The following is a 19,375-nucleotide window of genomic DNA, read 5'->3' on the forward strand; positions in this document are numbered from 1 at the left end:
CGCAACCTACGTAGCAAAGTTGGTTAGCATGCCAGCATTGCGCAATGATACTAGAGCCTCTCACCGATGAGAGTTCAAGTCCAATTCATGTTGGCTTCCTCTCTGACTGTAAGTGGGAAGGTCTGCAGCAGCCTGCAAATGGTAATGGGTTGCCCGCCTCCCACCATAATGCTTTCCGCCATCGTAAAAGCGAAATATTCTTGAGTACTATGTAAAACACCAAACAAATACTAGTAAATAAATACATACAGCCTGGAACCTGAAGCTCTGTGTTTAGAGTATTTCATATTGTCATACTTATAAAACAAAGTATGGGATAGGTTTTTGATTTCTGCCTATTCATGCATCCATTGTTGGCATAGTTTGTGAAGAAGGTAAATTTGAATGGTAGCTGCACTGTAGGCCAGTCCTGTAAAGATCACTATAAACAGCTGCTGTACATGCATGAAGGCTGACTGAACATGCACGATAGGGATCTTGGCAAGTTGACAAGGCTGAGAATTACAGTGGCTGCACTGTTCAAGTGCGTGCATGCTTTCTGTTTTTGTAAGCTCTGTCAATGTAAGGGTATGTAGTTCTGGCAAAAGCCTTCATTAGATATTAAAAATAGAACACTGAGCTCGGAGTGGAGCTCTCAGCTGTTTCCAGAACAAACTCAATACGGACCTAAATATTTAAATTACTTATTTATTTGATTGCTGTGTCACAAACGTATTAAGCTGTAATATGACTTAAAAAAATTTTCCTGCAAATTCTTCTCATTCACAGACTAAAACGATCTCAAAAAGCATCATTTTGATTTGCAATTTATAAAATTTCTTTATGATAGGTCACAATGTCAAACTATAAAAGTTGGGATCAGGGCCTTCAGTTGTTTGCTGTATATAGACCTGTAAATATACCCTGTTCACCGATAGGATGTCTTGAAATGTGACGAACTGAAAAACAAACATACAGACAGTTTGCTTGTCGCGGCTAAATGTCCAAAAGTACAGGTATTACCTTTTGTTAGTTGCATCATTCTGATGATATTCAGATATCATGATCAAGGCTTAACATCTCTTTTGGCATATAATGGTTTCTCTGAGCCTTTCATTTACTGCATTTGGAAAAAATGTTGTTCACATGTACATGTACTACTTGTATATTCTAAAATATGCTGCATACAAAAAAAGCATTAAACATTGTGCATTTTGATGTCCATGTTCATACTTTAGCTTATTATACAGTGTCAAAAACCCTTGAAAATGTTACCCAACACACAGTAGATCCACGGACATGTGTGTCAGGCTGAAACAATTAAGGATAATTCACTAACGAGGTGTTGTAGAACTTGTTTTACAAATGCCCATGGGGCCTATTCAGTATTGTAGATGTATGTGTAAACATAAATGTGTTAATAGGTGTGTATCTAGTTTGGCTTGGAAGTGCGAGCTAGGGTCTTGTCTAGCGACTATGAAATCAGGTTCAACAAGCTGTGTAATGGACAATTTGATTGACCGTTTTAGTAAGAGATTTGACACAGGTGTGTTAACGAACCAGTCAAACAATTTACCTGTGTATAAAGGTCATCCACATGTATCTGCATGTTATTGTTCACATACCTACAAATGTACGCAACCCTCAGTATTCTGGCAACTTTCAATGCAAGTGGGGGTGCAGGTTCAAATCCAGCTCTGGTTATAGTTCGGCTACAGATGTAGTCAGGAGGTTTGTCAGATATCTGCCATAGGTCCGCAGTTTACTCCAGACACTCTAGTTCTCTCTACTCAGACCAAAGTGTAAAATTCATGGGTACCACATTTTTAATCCTGGATAAAAGAAACAAATGAAGTGCCACAAAATTTAATCATGTACACATACATTTGTATTTTAAGAATCCCCATACTACATTTTTTTAGTTTTAAATTGGTACATGGTCAAGCTTCAAGCTTTTGGTCATATAATTCACAATTAAACAGTTACAGCCTATATTGCATACATATTAAGGGAAGGAGTTGCATTATGTAACATATACATAATAGGTTCGTAAGAATTGTAATCATGCTAGATAGGATATACCTCAACTGTCACTGTACGAAGAGATGCATGTGTATTTGTGCAGATTTTGTGTCTCTCCCCCCCCCCCACCCCAGCCCCCAAAGAGAAAGCAAGTACATGTTGAATTTAATAGCCAACCCTGTTCCACATTGTACATGTATATACTGTATGTATGCTTTTATTTTTGTGTCGGGGCCTCCGTGGCTCATTTGGTTAGTGCGCTAGCGCAGTGTAATGACCAAGGAGCCTCTCACCAATGTTTTCGCTGTGAGTTCAAGTCCAGCTTAGGCTAGCTTTCTCTCCAGATGTTAGTGGGAAGGTCTTGCAGCAACTTGTGGATGGTCGTGGGTTTCTCCCAGGCTCTACCCAGTATCCTTCCACCATAATGCTGGCCGCCATCATATAAGTGAAATATTCTTAAGTATGGCTTAAAACAACTATTAAATAAATAAATAAATATTTTTGTGTCATACTCAACAGGTTTGCAGTCATATGATAATGATATTCCATAGTGAGAGCCATCTTAATTATTTGTGACATGTAAGGCATTTTAAACAGCATTGTTTCACACTGTGCGCTTTACTATGATCTCTCAGTTTTTGTCAAATTAAATTAATAACACTGTGTGCTCTCTTTTCCTTCTCAGGAGCCATCACATATTACCACTTGCCTATGAACTTTCTGGTGGGAGATACAGCTGTCAATCCATCAGGTCTCGACGCCACAGCCAATGGAGAGCCTCGGTTGGTCAGGGGCGTGTCCCAGAATGCCTTGGCTATTGAAGGTCGTAGGCAGTGGTTAAGAGTTACTGGCCCTGGTCATCGATATGAGTGTTTTGGAGATCTGGATAAATGTCCCAATGGTAACTCAAGACTTTGCTATGTATTCATTATTCTCATGATATGTGTAAAGTTGTGTATTTAATTTAAAATTTTACACAAAAATTGAAATTTTTTTGAGACATAAGGATTATAAAATACAAGTTTTGGTGCTGAAAGTGATATTTTTCTGGTAGACTGATCATATTTTCCAAGCTACGACCAAAAGTCAAAATACTCAAAAACGAATACATGTAATTTAATGATGGACAAAATGTTTAGATTTAAATAACGGTCATAAAATATAAGTTTTGGTGTTGAAAGTTATATTTTCTCAGTAGAATGTCACCCTACTTTCCAACCAACTCCTATATCTTAGCAGAAGTCCATTACCTATAGCTTTACCTATATCTTGTCTCCGCAGCCATGTACTTATTTTCTCTCTATTGTGGAGCTAATGTTTGAGAAATGACTGATGCAATGTGGGATCCCAACGCAGTTGTATTGAAATAGACTTTAAAAAATTATGACAACGGAAAGTTTTGTACAAGGATAACAATGTCTTGGATAGTAATTGTTTCAGCATTGGTTGGAAAGATAAAAATAGGCAGTGAATTTATAACTCCATACCTCCAATGATTATCGAAATTGTACTTTTTAAATACAGAGTTTCAGTTTCAAGTTGTGGCCCGTTCTTGTGGCAGCCGTTTACAATTAGATTTCCCATAATTCATTTCACAATTTCCTCCCAGGAGTTTGGTATATTTCTCTACGAGGTGGCGCGAGCTTCTACAGATGACGTAGCGTGTGTACTGTGCTGTGGAGACTAGGTTTAGGGATGTTGCCGTGGAGACTAGGTTTAGGGATGTTGGCGTGGAGACTAGGTTTAGGGATGTTGCCGTGGAGACTAGGTTTAGGGATGTTGCATACTTCTCGGTAATGGACTTCTGATCTTAGTGATGAACGAAATTTTAGGTCAGATAAAGTTTGACCTCACCTGTTAGTACATTTTACCAGGGATATCATTCTTGATATTCAGCAGCCTTAAATTGCTTTGTCTGCGGTGATAGTCTGGGCAGATCATCAGGAGAATATCACCCTCTCTTGTAACAGTTTGTGTTAATGCTTCGAACCACACCCATGTTTACAAAATCAACTTTGGTCAGCCTTGCGATAGTCGTGGGTTTCCCCCGAGCGCTGCCTGGTTTCCTCCCACCATAATGCTGGCCGCCGTCGTATAAGTGAAATATTCTTGAGTACGGCGTAAAACACCAATCAAATAAATAAATAAATAAAAATTGATTAGCCTTGCTATTTAAAGACAGATCTAATATCAGCACAGTGCATTGGCTTGCCACTATCTTGAGGAACACCTGTGTGTAGTCTCAACTAGATACAATACTGTAGTCCTTCTACATGTGCTTATGTATTCTGACGGAGAGAGAGAGAGAGAGAGAGAACGCAGAGGGTAAAGGTTATAAAATTGGGCGGGTAACGTACATGTAATTTTTCAACCATTCATCAGTGGTTGAACATTGCATAGAAATTCCACTGTGTGCACATAGTTGACAAAAGCTGCTACTTTTTTGACACATTTCAATTTGCACAGCAGAACTGATAGGTAGGGCACCGTCCATATTAATAGCGAATTCCGCTTAATAAATATACTGTATTTCACCTAAAGTCAGGCAAGTAAAATTGCACATTCAGAATTACTTAGAAGCGTTAAAGTGATACATTTGATGGCAACACAAAAGTATTTTTGATAAGAAATGTATCAAACTTCTCCAAAAAATAACCTGCTAAGTGGCTCTATATAGTGGATGAATCTAGCAAAATGTGTCACTCGAAAAATGCTGAACTTTTGGATAATTTACTGTAAGGTTTGTCTTAATGGCATACAGAGTTAAACCAACCAATTTACTGTGAAGCAAGAACCTATTTTGTCTGTCTGTTTAGGCTACACACTCATGCTGTGGGTTCAGTTTACGGGGGCCACCAATTCCAGGGGTGTGTATCTGTCCAATGGTGGCCACTCGGATAGGTCACATGGTATTGCCATGTACTATGGCAGTGGCCCAGCTCGAGTTTATCTTCAAGTAAGTGCTAAGTTTTATTTGTAACAGATATATTCTGTGTCTGATTAGTTATAATCGTGAGCCATCATTCTTCAGCTGGATAGTCAAACAGTCACATAGTCAAACAGTCAGACAGTCACATAGTCAAACAGCCACATAGTCAAACAGTCACATAGTCAAACAGTCACATAGTCAAACAGTCAGACAGTCACATAGTCAAACAGTCAGACAGTCACATAGTCAAACAGCCACATAGTCAAACAGTCACATAGTCAAAGTCACATAGTCAAACAGTCACATAGTCAAACAATCAGACAGTCACATAGTCAAACAGTCAGACAGTCACATAGTCAAACAGTCACATGGTCAGAGAGCCATCATTCTTCAGACAGCTGGATAGTCAAACAGTCACATAGTCAAACAGTCAGACAGTCACATAGTCAAACAACCAAACACAGTCAGAGAGCCATCATTCTTCAGGTGGATAGTCAAACAGTCACATAGTCAAACAGTCAGACAGTCAGACAGTCACATAGTCAAACAGTCACATAGTCAAACAGTCAGACAGTCACATAGTCAAACAACCAAACACAGTCAGAGAGCCATCATTCTTCAGACAGCTGGATAGTCAAACAGTCACATGGTCATACAGTCAGACAGTCGTACAGTCACATAGTCAAACAACCAAACACAGTCAGAGAGCCATCATTCTTCAGACAGCTGGATAGTCAAACAGTCACATAGTCAAACAGTGAGACAGTCAGACAGTCACATAGTCAAACAACCAAACACAGTCAGAGAGCCATCATTCTTCAGACAGCTGGATGGTCAAACAGTCACATAGTCATACAGTGAGACAGTCACATAGTCAAACAGTCACAGTCATGCAGTCAGAGAGCCATCATTCTTCAGACAGCTGAATAGTCAAACAGTCACATAGTCAAATAGTCACAGTCATATAGTCGGAGAGCCATCATTCTTCAGACAGCTGGATAGTCAAACAGTCACATGGTCATACAGTCAGACAGTCGTACAGTCACATAGTCAGACAGTCACAGTCATACAGTCAGAGAGCCATCATTCTTCAGACAGCTGGATAGTCAAACAGTCACATGGTCATACAGTCAGACAGTCACATAGTCAAACAGCCAAATACAGTCAGAGAGCCATCATTCTTCAGACAGCTGGATAGTCATACAGTCTCATAGTCAAACAGTCACAGTCATATAGTCGGAGAGCCATCATTCTTCAGACAGCTAAAAAGTCAAGCATTGAGACAGTCAAAAAGTCAGACGGTCAGGTCCGCTTCAGGACCGGTAGATCCAGGATCAATCCTTGATCGAGTCACACCTAAGACTTTAAAAGAGGAAGTTGTAACTTCCTCGCTTGGCGTTCAGCACGAAGGGGATAGTGCAACAACTGGTTGACCCGTATCAGTATAATGGGTCGGGCGGGGCGGCTTACTTGCCTTCGGTAAGTCGTCTCAGTGAAGCAGCACTAAATAAAAGAGCGGTGGAAATCCGTCCTGCAACAAGGAGGCACATTACACATACATGCACCTTCGTCGTCATATGACTGAAAAATTGTTGAGTACAACGTTAAACCCCAAGCACTCACTCACTCAGACAGTCAGAGAACCATCATTTGATAGCTAGACAGTCAGTCACATAGTCAAACAGTCATACAGCCACATAGTCAAACAGTCACATAGTCTTACAGTCAGAGAGTCACACGGTCAAATAGTCAAACGGTCATAGTCACAGTCATACAGTTGCACAGTCATAGTCACTGTCAAACAATCATACAGTCAAAGGTCAAACAGTCAGACAGTTACATGTTCAAACAGTCACACAGTGAAACAGTCAGACAGTCACAATCATACAGTCACAGTCAAATAGTCGCACAGTCACTTAGTCAAACAGTCAATCATACAGTCATATGGTCAAACAGTCAGACAGTCATATAGACGAGCATTCAGATACATGCAATCAAACAGACAAAGAATCAGACAATCAAACAGTCATACAGCCACATAGGCAAACGGTCAGATACATGCAGTCAGACAGACAGACAAAAAGTCAGACAGTCAAAGAATCAGACAGCCATAAAGTCACAATCAACAGTCACATAGTCAAACAGTCAGATACATGCAGTCAAACAGACAGAAAGAGAGTCAGACACTTATACAGTCACAGTCAAACAGACAGTCAGATACACACAGTCAAACAGACAGGCAAAGAGTCAGACAGTTATACAGTCACAGTCAAACAGACAGTCAGATACACACAGTCAAACAGACAGGCAGAGAGTCAGACAGTTATACAGTCACAGTCAAACAGACAGTCAGATACACACAGTCAAACAGACAGGCAGAGAGTCAGACAGTGAAACAGTCAGACAGTCATACAATCACGTGGACAAACAGTCAGATACATGCTGTCAGACGGACAGTCAATGATCAGACAGTCAGAGTCAAACATTCAGATACATGCTGTCCAACATGTGACAATAAATGGGTGATTTTTATGCAGTCTTAGACTCGATAACTTGTTTTCTAACCGTAAGGTGTGCAATTCTATACATCAAGTGTTGAAAGTTTATCCCGGTGACACCAGTTAACTTCGTGTACATTCACTGATAAACTGGTCGATGGCCATGGTGAAATCTGGAGGTTTACAACAATCAATGAGTCAGTCAATCAAATAAATTTTGAACAAGTGTATAATTGTTTGTAGTCGTGGGGTCTATATTTGTGAATGACATTTGAAGTCCTGTGGGTTTGGTCTTTGCAGACAGACCAGCGGAGAGCAGTGGTCAGTCGACTACGACAATATCCTGAACGGTCACTGGTATCATGTGACCGTCACATGGAAGAGACGCAACGGACTGGTGCTCTACATCAATGGGAACAAAGTCGGACAGGATTCTGCACCGGCAAGGAAACCCCCCGTTAGAGACGCATCGCGTTACAACGACTTCATTCTAGGACGTGCCAATGACTATTCAGGCTTAGGGAACCTGGGGACAGTAGTGGTGGATGAATTCCAGTTCTGGTCTACGGTGAAATCGGCCAAAGAAGTTAGGGAATTGGGTAAGTAGCATCAGTAAAGGATAGTGGAAATATTTTTATTCCTTTAACAAAGATGTTGTTTAGGATACGGCCAAACGTATAATAGTACAATAAAGCTTTCTTCTTGAGACGTAAAAGGGGCATTAAACTAGAGTTTTCCTCAAGCCCCAGTGGTCAGTCCGGGAATTAAAGGAACATTCATGTCCACAGTGATAACTGTCGAAATAACGTTATTTTGGGGAGCGCCCAAATTGTGGATGCTTTCCTCGTCCCACATTTCTGGCATACTCACTGATGATGTCATTTCTGAATATTCAAGACTGTTGATGGAAAATAGTCATAAAATAGAAGGGTTATTGAGAAATATAAAATCTTCTTCAAAAATGAAAACTGTTTTCTTATTTTGTTTTATCAGATACACCAAAATACAAAATAAGCCAGCTTACTTTTTAACTTTCTTCATTTTCCTTTTCATGTATGGCAGTATCTCCTGTTATCTTTGTCATGCTGGCTTCCTCTCCGGCCGTAAGTGGGAAGGTCTGCTAGCAACCTGTGGATGGTCGTGGGTTTCCCCCGGGCTCTGCCCAGTTTCCACCCACCATAATGCTGGCCGCCGTCCTATAAGTGAAATATTCTTGAGTACGACGTAAAACACCAATCAAATAAAATAAATAAATGTTATCTTTATGGTTTTTTTCCAGAAGGAGGTTGGCAACTAAAAATGTTTATTTAATATTTTATTCACAGTTTCGGGGAAAATGTAGGCTGAAAATTCTTACTATGAAAAGCAAATAAAATGAAAACATCAAGCACTTTTTTTAAAAAACATTTAGAGCAGAAGCCTATTAAAATTTATATCCTGTTTTGTAATTTACTAATTTTTCATGTCATCATAGCACGTGTATTTTAAGAACTGTTTCACTTAAATAAAAAGTTTGAAATTGGACAATCCTTTTTATCCCGAAGCATGATGGCTTTGTCTACTATTCAGTCGAAATGACAGACGTGTATTCTTATGGGTCCACAACTGTTGTAAAACTTTTTCACTTCTTGACAGTCTGTTAGATCTGAACCATTCTTCTTCCAGGACCAATTTACAGGTATTATTTGTCAATGGACCAAATGAGAGGTGGGAGCATAGAGACAATGAACCTGAAGGGGCGATCTATGGGGGATGTCAATCAAGTGGAGGGGAAGTCAGGGCGGGCCATCAGCCTGTCAGGGGGCGGAGACTACTTGGACTTTGGGCCTCAGTCGGACATCTGCCTGGGAAATATGGAGAAATGTCTGTACGGCTTTTACATGTCATTTTGGATTCGCTTCAACAAGCTAGATGACAACACTTACTTTGTGGCAACTGGTCCACGGGGAGTGGCGATTTACTACCAAGGAGGACGGCTGTATGCAGAGCTGACTAGCGACGAGAAACTGTGGCGAGCTTACTGGTACCGCCCCGTTGTTGGGCAGTGGTACTTTGTAGAGATATCGTGGGACGACAACAAGAGCAGTTTCTCGATGTATGTTGACCTGGAGTTGAAAGCTCAGCAGCGTGAGTACTCGTCCCATCGACCACGGGAAACTTCTCACCACAACTTCTATATGGGCAGGGCAAACACACCCATGAATGCCGAGAAATTTGCAGCTGTTGACGTGGATGAGTTTGAATCGTTTTACGCTGACCGTGAAACATTGATGTTCCTAGGATTCATACAGCGAGGTGAGTATTGATTGAATGATTGAGCAGTCATTCAACCAATCAGACATCAGTATACCACAATACCACACTTTTTCCGACAACAGTTTCACCGAACTTTGATTTTGGATTTGTCGGACCTCCTGATTTGTGGGGCCTTCTGATTTGTGGGGCCTCCTGATTTGTGATCAGTCCATACCAGTTTAAATTCTTGTTTTTGAGGCAGAATAAATCTTTTTTCAATGTTTCAGGAGGGTATCCAAATAAATATAAAAACTTGAAAGTCATCTAATATGTGGAAAACATGAACCCCCAACAAGTTTTCCTTGCTGAAAACATTTTTATGATATCAGAAAGCCTTGAAAAACAGGAGTACAAGGGATGGTCTACCAGCAACTTGCGGATGGTTGTGGGTTTCTCCTGGGCTTTGCTTGGTTTCCTCCCCCGATAATGCTGGCTGCCGTCATATATAAGTTAAATATTCTTCAGTATGGCGTAAAACACCAATCAAATAGATAAATAAATAAATGAAAAACAGGAAAATCCTATAAACCACAAGATAGAAGAAAATCAAAATGTGGTGACCAGCCCGGATAGCACAGTTGGTAGAGCATTCACTTGGGGACCGGTAGATCCAGGATCAGTCCTTGATCGAGCCACACCTAAGACTTTAAAAGAGGAAGTTGTAACTTCCTCGTTTGGCGTTCAGCATGAAGGGGATAGTGCAACGACTGTTTGACCCGTATCAGTAAAATGGGTCGGGCGGGCGGCTTACTTGCCTTCGGTAAGTCATCTCAGTGAAGCAGCACTAAATAAAAGAGGGGTGGAAATCCGTCCTGCAACAAGGAGGAACATTACCTACACCCTAAGGATTCCTTCATTGTCATATGACTGAAAAATTGTTGAGTACGACGTTAAACCCCAAGCACTCACTCACTCACTCAAAATGTGGATTTTCAGTTTTAGTTTTATTCCATTTTCAGATTTTTTTTGTGTTGGCTTGCCTGTAAAACATGAGATAAAATCAGTGTCGCCCTAGGGTCATAAGCCTTTAGTTTATAGTATAAAATCACCTACAGTATGATTTCAAGGAATTTTCAACCAATCATGTTGCTGTACTAAGTTCATTTGTATATGATCACACACTTCACATGATTTTTCACCGAGCTTTTCTCCATTGTACAGTTTGCAAATTGGGACAAACTACAGTTGATATTACAGTTAATCTCAACCTTTTGAGATTTGAAAGATCAACTCTCAGTACAATTTATGGACATTTTTAATTTGATTTTTTAGACAAACCTACATTGGTTGGATTAACTAAATTCACAGCTTCACAAAAAGGATAATTTTATAAGTCAACACAGAATAATGCCTTCGGAATACGCTTGCATATAACACCTTGCAAACTTGCAAAAAGGTTGAAGGATTACAGTATCCTTATATTCCTTCCAAGGACAATGTGGAATTCATTTTGCTTTTAGAATTTATGTTTGTAGTAAAACAACTTTTTCCACATTTAGCTTGAAAATAACATCGATCAAAAGTAATCAGATATCAACAATCATGTTATATTCATCTATTAAAGAGATAGTTTTCTTTTCGCACCTTTCAGGCAAACCCACCAACCATTACTTTGATTTTGATCGCATGAGCGGAAGTCGAATCGTCCATCCCTCCATTGCTATCAACACCTTTGGCAGCCCCAAGTTAGTCAGTGGGAAAATCCGACGAGCCTTGTCACTCAACGGAAACTCGCAGGTAGCAGATATCGGTGAACACGATGACGCTTGTCTGGGGAACCTTGATTTCTGTCACCATGGCGCCATGAAGGCATTTTGGCTCCGCCCCGGTGACATGGTCAACAACATGTACTACATGTCGAATGGACTCAACGGATTTAGTGTGATGTACAGCCGTGGGAGACTGCATGTGAAAGCCGCCACTTCCACACGGGAGTGGTCATTGTCAGTTCCCATGGTGATGGCCAATCAGTGGCATTTCCTCGAGTTGTCATGGCACCCAGAGCGCGGGCTTCAGCTCTTCTCCAATCAGGAGTTAATCGGCGAGACGTCAACCGGCGTCGGGAGGACAGTGTCGCAGCGTGATGGGTACAATCCCCAGCTGAATCATTTCTACGTTGGACGCGGGAATGTGGACATGAGGAACGCGGAGTTCGCCAATGCTACCGTGGACGAGATGGAATACTGGTACAGCACCAGGGACTACCTGCTGGCCCATGACTTCATCCAGAGAGGTCGGTATCATCATGCTTGTGGGCAAGTTCCACTAACAACCATTAAAGGCAAAGAAAACACTAACAGGAAATACATTTCAGATAGTAGAGCATCAAACACAGTCCAGGAACATAGTATTTTTTTTGGAATTTTTCAGAGTAAATGCTTTCAAAACATGGATTCTACGGTGGTCTCTGGAGAGAGTATGAGTGACATCACATTGATATTTTTTGCTTGAAATAGGTCGTTTCACATTGTATTCAGTGAAATGCACTCATAGCTCTCTATATACGCATTTTGAATCATGAGGTATGTGTGGAAAGAGACAAACGCCTAGTGTGGCGTCACTGGTCCAAAATGTGGTGAGAAAAGACGTCAGGTGCAATTTACTAAGTTGAAAAAAATTCAAATAAAATTAAACTTCTATCCTCAACAATATTTAGTGGTCTTTCATCTGATACAACCCCATGTTAACTTAATGTTTTCATTGCATTTGAACATAAAAGTTTTGTTTTTTTGTGTGTGTAGGCCACCCATAAAACAATCTGTCAGAAAAACAAAGGGTTATTCTGTAGGGAGTTCTTTTAATTCTGGATAATGAAAAAGATACAGATTTTAAAGAAATTTTAACATTGAGAGAATATAGTTAGAAAACCTTTTGTACTAATTCCTCAATCTATTTGTCACACACATAAAAACTGATGTGTTGGCATCAAAAGTACACATATCAGTTTAATACCTTTGTGTGCCTGTGAAAATGCATATATGCATTCCAAACTTCAGGTGAAATACAGTATTTGTTGTTAAAATACCGTATTTGTTGTTAAAATACCGTATTTGTTGTAAAAATGCAGTAAAGATAACCTTTTCCATCAAAATCGGCTGAAATTTCTCTCCCCACCTCTCCCCACCCCCCCCCCCCCCATCTCACTTTAGTAAAACAATTAGTTTTGTCCATTTTTGTCAAAGATGAGATACTTTGAGAATCCTGATTTTTCTTAATATCAGCTGAAAATTCCCATCTCTGCAAATGTGTATACAATTGTATATTATTTTACAGGTGAACCGATGAATTATTTGATCAGCATGGAGGAAATCCGTAACAGTCGGTTGATCCACCCGACTCTGAACTTGCCCGTAATGGGAAACCCAAAGATCGTGCCGGGGCAGGTGGGTAACGCCCTGCGTTTGAACGGGAAAGGCCAGTACGTTGACATGGGAGATCAGCAGGACAAGTGTCTGGGCAACCTTGAGCTCTGTCGCCATGGCATCACTATGGCATTCTGGGTAAACTTCCAGAACTTTGAAAACAACATGTACTACTTGTCCACCGGTGGCAACGGTATTCAGATCTTCTACAGGGACGGACACGTGTTTTTCACTGTCAATCAGCCTGGGAAAACTTGGCAGGCAGCGATACCGCGAGCCGATTGGCTTAAAGCGGCCCAGTGGTACTTCCTGGAGCTCTCCTGGCACCCGGAACACGGGCTGAATGTGTACATTGACAACAAGCTGGCGGAGTCTGTGCGGGATCCTGCGCTGCGGGAGACGTCTTCTGTGGACGGAAACGTGTATTTGGGAAGAGCGAATCTTGGCGACACCAGCAGAAGGTTCGTCTACGCAGATGCCATGTTTGACGAGATGGAGATCTGGTACGGTCGCAGGGAAGTTCTTCTTGCCTTTGACTACATTCTCAGAGGTAAGAAATTCGCCCTTGACTGATCAGTTTAATTTTTAGATTTTAGACTATATGCGTCTCTTATAGCAACAGCGACCATTTGCCTATTTAAACTTAACTTGTTTTCATTACCCTCAGGTAACATGCTCTACATAGCTTTTTTTTTTTTAGCTGTAACCATTGTTATGGTACCTAGAAATTTTAACCAACATTAGAATTATGTGCCTGTTTTGTCTTCAGCCAAGCAGCTCATAGCTTTGGACCATTTTAACCAAGGGTAAAGGTGCTTAGTTATCTTAACCACATTTTATATACTCTGGAGCATCATCAAGGAAAAATTGAATATGCTTGTTGAAAATTTTCAGCAAAGGACTAAATGAAATTCATCAAAAGGCTGGCTTGGGATTCATACATATTGTCTAATTTTCTCCAATCAGTTTTTCTCTACTGACTTCTTATTTCGTCATACAGAATGGATATTGTATTACTTCAAGTTTTGGCACATTTTTTGAGCTTTGTGATTTCTTGAAATAACTTGATTTCTATCAGAAAATGCTCATCATTTGTCTTACTGTTTATATGTACATTGTACAATGTTGGGTTTGCTGGAAATGGTAAAGGTTCTTAGTTACATTCTTTTACATGTGGCTTAATATGAATTTATAAAAAGAAAACTTCTTATTGTTGGAAACATACACATTTTTTAATCAAAGTTTACAGATAAAAATTCATTTCCATTTTTCTATCACTCAGTATTTTTATTCAGATTTCACTTATCTTTCAATGTTTCAAGATTTTATTATAGTCTATCTTTTTTTTTTAAGTCTAACATTTAAACCATGATATTTTTCTTATCAATTAATAGTGTAATTGTATAAACGAGCTAAGAATAAATATTTTTACCTGTAGTTTTATTTTATCACAGCTATTCGTGGAGAAAGTCTCATCCCCTTTGCTTCTACAACCAGCCAATCATCTTCCTTCCTTACGGTCATGTGACACAAAGCAGAATATGTTCAACTTTGCCCAAGCAAAACAGTTAGTTGTTTGTGCAATTTAAATTTCACGCAGAATTTGTCTTCATATTCTGATAGATCAATGGAAATGGAATTTTTGTTATTTGCCTGCCTTTTTTGAGAGAGATTTAAGAGTTTGGAGGACATGCACTGTCATTTTGGGTTGGAACATGTATATGGAAGTTGACCAAACTGCTATGTGTCACAAGGTGCATGCTAACTCCCTGGTTTGGAGTCATGACATTGGTGAGGTCATGAACACAACAGATGTGGTTTTACTGACTTTGATACTAACTAGTTTGACATCACAGCACTGTCAGACATACATGTAGTGTAGCCATGAAGCTAGTATACAAGCCAGTTGCATACCAGGTATGTAAAAACGCATGCGTAACTGTATCCTTAGGATGCAACTTGACAGTATTGGCAAAATATTTCTGCTTATTATAGACAAGTGTTTGCTTTGGTTACACAAATATTAGCAAACTATTTCTGCTTATTAAAGTGTTTGCTTTGGTTACACATCATTGGTTACACAATGTAAATAGGCCGATAGTGTAAGCTATTGAAATGGTATAACTAATATCTACAGAAAAGTAATGTACTTAATAGCTTCTCAGTCGACACGCTCACTAATGTTATATCTGTGAGTTCAAATCCAGCTCATGCTGGATTCTTGTCCTGTCGTGTGGGAGGGCCTGGACTCTACTGCCAGCCACTTCCATCTACATGTACATGTAAGAAATGTAAGAGATGTAAAACACCCATCCAATAAATAAATCAGAACAATAAGCATGGCCCTTGACAGAGCCGGAAAACCTTTCTTATTGATCAGCCACATGTACCTAAGGAAATGCTGTAGTTTTACTTTGGGCAGTGTGAAACCCTCCCAAACCATAAAGTGAGATATTTCGTTCAGAATTAAACACCAGTCAAATCAGTAAATAATTGTGTGTGTTAGTTGTTCGACTTTGGGTGACAGAAGTGATCTTAACAGTGAAGCACACGCAGAAAAACTCCAAACATTGACAAACAAACTGCATGTGCTTTGTATCACCCCCATTTTGTATTACCGGCCTGTGCATTTACTAAAAATACTGACTTCATATATGCTAAACAATCACTCCATTTGCCCTTATTATTTCTCATTGTTTTGTGTGTGTTGCACAGGATCCACTGTTCACATGTCATTATTATCTATTTTATGATTTATAAATGTATGTATGTGTGTTTGATTTTTAATTTGTTGTCTTTATTTGTATATTGTGTTGTATTTATTACAGAATGCCTAATTTGTCATTACACCTGTGTGGGCTTTTTTTGTTTCAGTGTGCATGTACGGTTGTGTTTTTTTTTTTTGTAGTTTGTTTTCTAACGTCTTCCTAGTATTGTAGATTAGACAATATGTATGAATGTGTATCACCATCTGCAAGCCTGTCAGGTCACGTGTACTTGGTGTATAGCAGACACATGCTGTCATCTTTGCCTCACATAGTTACCTCCCTTGAACAAGGAACTAAGCTCCATACTCCTCACAGCGCCTGCGTCGCTCAACCTTTCGCTTTACCTCACAGCCACCAATAGCAAATTTTGTACAGAAATCGTGAACAACGCCGAGGTCAATAGGCTCATGGTGATGAGACAGGAAGTGATATCAGAAAATACAAACAATTTTATTGATGAATGCTGATCAAATAGTTCCACAGGAGGAGACAAGTGATGAGGAAAAGCCCGTACAAGCCTACCTGCGTTTCACAGGCTCCAAAGGTCAAGCTTGTCTGTTGTTGGTGGCAGTGATGTAAGGCGAAGGTGGAGAGTGATCCATGGGCCGTATGGAGTATGATTAATCTGCTGACAATAGTTACCTCCCTTGGTGATATAAAACCCGTGACAAATGTACTTCATGCACCTGGTGTTTTTCTGTTCTACAGAAGAGGAATGCACCTACTCTAGAATACATGTACAAGAGTCAAGATTAACAAAACACATTTTGTTTTCATTACAGCGAGTTTTTTTGGTAATTTTGTCCCGCAGGTTTTATGAAGAGAGGAGTGAATTAATTGAGACCTTGAGAAAACACGATTAGGGAAATAGCGCAGTGTCATTTCTAATCTGGTGCAGTAAATGGAAAAATCATGCGATCTTGCTAACTTTGCGTTCTTGAATTCTCAGCTCGTATGTCCTGTCATAAATGCTGTGACATGATCGAGTCCCAGTTTTGTGCATGAAGTGGTTTAGAGTGGTTAATATGAAAGCTCGGCTAAGAATATGGCCGGCAGGACACAGAGCTGTGCGTGGAAATTATTGGAGCTATTGGAGTGGTGAATTAGTTTGACTTGGGTGACAAAAGTATTGCTCTTGACATCCTAACAGGGGATGTGGACAGAGCATAGTGTTAATTGACAAACTCACCCAAACTTCTAGGGATATTGTTATTCTAGGGATATTGACTTGTGCGGGGTAATTTGGTCGGTAATGTACATGTTATTCTGACATGTTGTTCCAAGAGACTTAAGGAATAAAGTCGAAGGTCAAAATCGTTTTCGCCACTTTTGTAACAAGTAATATTTTGTACAATTGTGTATTTTTACAGATATGTAACGCATTGCTCAGGAATTTTAAAATGACTAGCATGACAGTGGGTCAAGTGAAATTGACTCGGGAAGTTAAGTACATTGTAGAAAGCAGCCTATCTTTTGTCCGTACAGACGCATGGAAGTATGAACTAAGTGTATTTCACCTAACAAAACATTTTTCAAGTTAGAGTCACATATTTCTTAATCCTGATTGTTTCGTTCCTCTTATAATGCCGGGGTTTTTTTTCTGTGAAGTTTCCCTGCAGACAATGTGTTACCTTCAAAAGTATCATTTTAAGATAGTACATTTTTACACAGGACAAAATGTTTACATTTTACTTCAATTCTTGCACTGTGCCTGGAGTGGTTAAATTTGAGAGGAAATTGTCGTTAAAAATCCTGAAGAACTATACTACAAAACGAAAATACACACACAACTACATGCAGTTTCACTGTTTGTGCCAGTACATTTTTAATCATTGTTTATGATTTCTGACATATAATACATCTTTATGGATTGAGGAAACACCACCCTTTGTCAAGTACATGACAAATCTCCTGACTTAAAGCTACAGCCAAACCTTCAAGAACTGGATTTGAACCTGTGACCTCACTATTTCAGAGCCTGTATTTAAACAACAGTATTATCGTTAATAGGGATTACACTTTCTGAATATAGCACAGATTCTAGTGCTGAAATTTTGGCCACTGCGGCTTTCGAACCAACGACCTCAGAGTCAGGCACCTAATCGCCAGCAATACATGTCAACCGTCTAGACCACTCGACCAACAGGCCTTCCACAAAAATGGAAGGTAGTTGGCCTTTACAGCTATGTATATTCACCTAAGGGGAGTGACGTCGTTTGTGATCATCAGACTGATACTTAATCCAATTTCTAAATGACATCTATACCTACCTGTATTTAAAGCTGAAGTGTGTTATTTGAATGAGTCAGTGAAGGCCACATAACAAGCATTGCACATGCCTTGAGAGCCACTAGTCCAAGGGAGGTAACTATTTCTGTGAACAAGTCTTTGTTGGCAGTTATTAGACTTCTCAAGTGACGAATTTTGCTAGTGTGATTTTTGACTAGTGTGTCCTTGGCCAAAAGTTTTACACAGATGACATTATTTTAGAATTAAGAAGACCAAAGACTAACACCTCTGTCTTGACAAAAATGACAACTGACATAAAAATGAGATATGCATCACAAACGTTTCAACCAAGACAAGACCTATGTATATATATCCAAAATTAATTTTGATGAAAAGTGTTTTATGTTGTATACATGGCTGTGGAAAACTGAATTCTAATATAAATGATTAAGAGATTGAAAGTATTAAAATACACTGTAGATTGCAGGGCTGAATGATTGTAAAAATACGCTTTAGATTGCAGGACTGAATGTTTGTAAAAATACACTGTAGATTGCAGAGCTGAATGATTGGAAAAATACACTGTACATTGCAGGGCTGAATGATTGAAAAAAATACACTGTAGATTGCAGGGCTGAATGAATGAAAAAATACACTTTAGATTGCAGAACTGAATGATTGAAAAAATACACTGTACATTGCAGGGCTAAATGATTGAAAAAATACACTGTAGATTGCAGGGCTGAATGATTGAAAAAATACACTGTACATTGCAGGGCTGAATGATTGAAAAAATACACTTTAGATTGCAGGGCTGAATGATTGAAAAAATACACTGTACATTGCAGGGCTGAATGATTGAAAAAATACACTGTACATTGCAGGGCTGAATGATTGAAAAAATACACTGTACATTGCAGGGCTGAATGATTGAAAAAATACACTGTACATTGCAGGGCTGAATGATTGAAAAAATACACTGTAGATTGCAGGACTGAATGATTGAAAAAATACACTGTACATTGCAGGGCTGAATGATTGAAAAAATACACTACATTGCAGGGCTGAATGATTGAAAAAATACACTTTAGGTTGCAGGGCTGAATGATTGAAAAAATACACTGTACATTGCAGGGCTGAATGATTGAAAAAATACACTGTACATTGCAGGGCTGAATGATTGTAAAAATACACTGTAGATTGCAGGGCTCAATGTTTGTAAAAATACACTGTAGATTGCAGGGCTGAATGTTTGTAAAAATACACTGTGGATTGCAGGGCTGAATGTTTGTA

The 19,375-nt window shown here is 39.4% G+C and overlaps 1 protein-coding gene across 1 annotated transcript in view; it reads left to right on the top strand.

The window, feature by feature from the left end:
* Positions 1-2,720: 2,720 nt before the first annotated feature.
* Positions 2,721-19,375, top strand: part of LOC135464870 (uncharacterized) — a 48,007-nt gene continuing 31,352 nt past the window's right edge. Inside the window, exons 1-6 of the mRNA XM_064742439.1 lie at positions 2,721-2,902; positions 4,818-4,957; positions 7,729-8,027; positions 9,094-9,723; positions 11,315-11,956; positions 12,997-13,635. Of these exons, the coding sequence (XP_064598509.1) occupies positions 2,867-2,902; positions 4,818-4,957; positions 7,729-8,027; positions 9,094-9,723; positions 11,315-11,956; positions 12,997-13,635 (2,386 nt within the window). The 5' untranslated portion in view covers positions 2,721-2,866. The remainder of the gene's footprint in view (positions 2,903-4,817; positions 4,958-7,728; positions 8,028-9,093; positions 9,724-11,314; positions 11,957-12,996; positions 13,636-19,375) is intronic.

This window comes from Liolophura sinensis, chromosome 4 (genome assembly GCF_032854445.1).
Source record: "Liolophura sinensis isolate JHLJ2023 chromosome 4, CUHK_Ljap_v2, whole genome shotgun sequence".
Taxonomy (NCBI): Eukaryota; Metazoa; Mollusca; class Polyplacophora; order Chitonida; family Chitonidae; genus Liolophura; species Liolophura sinensis.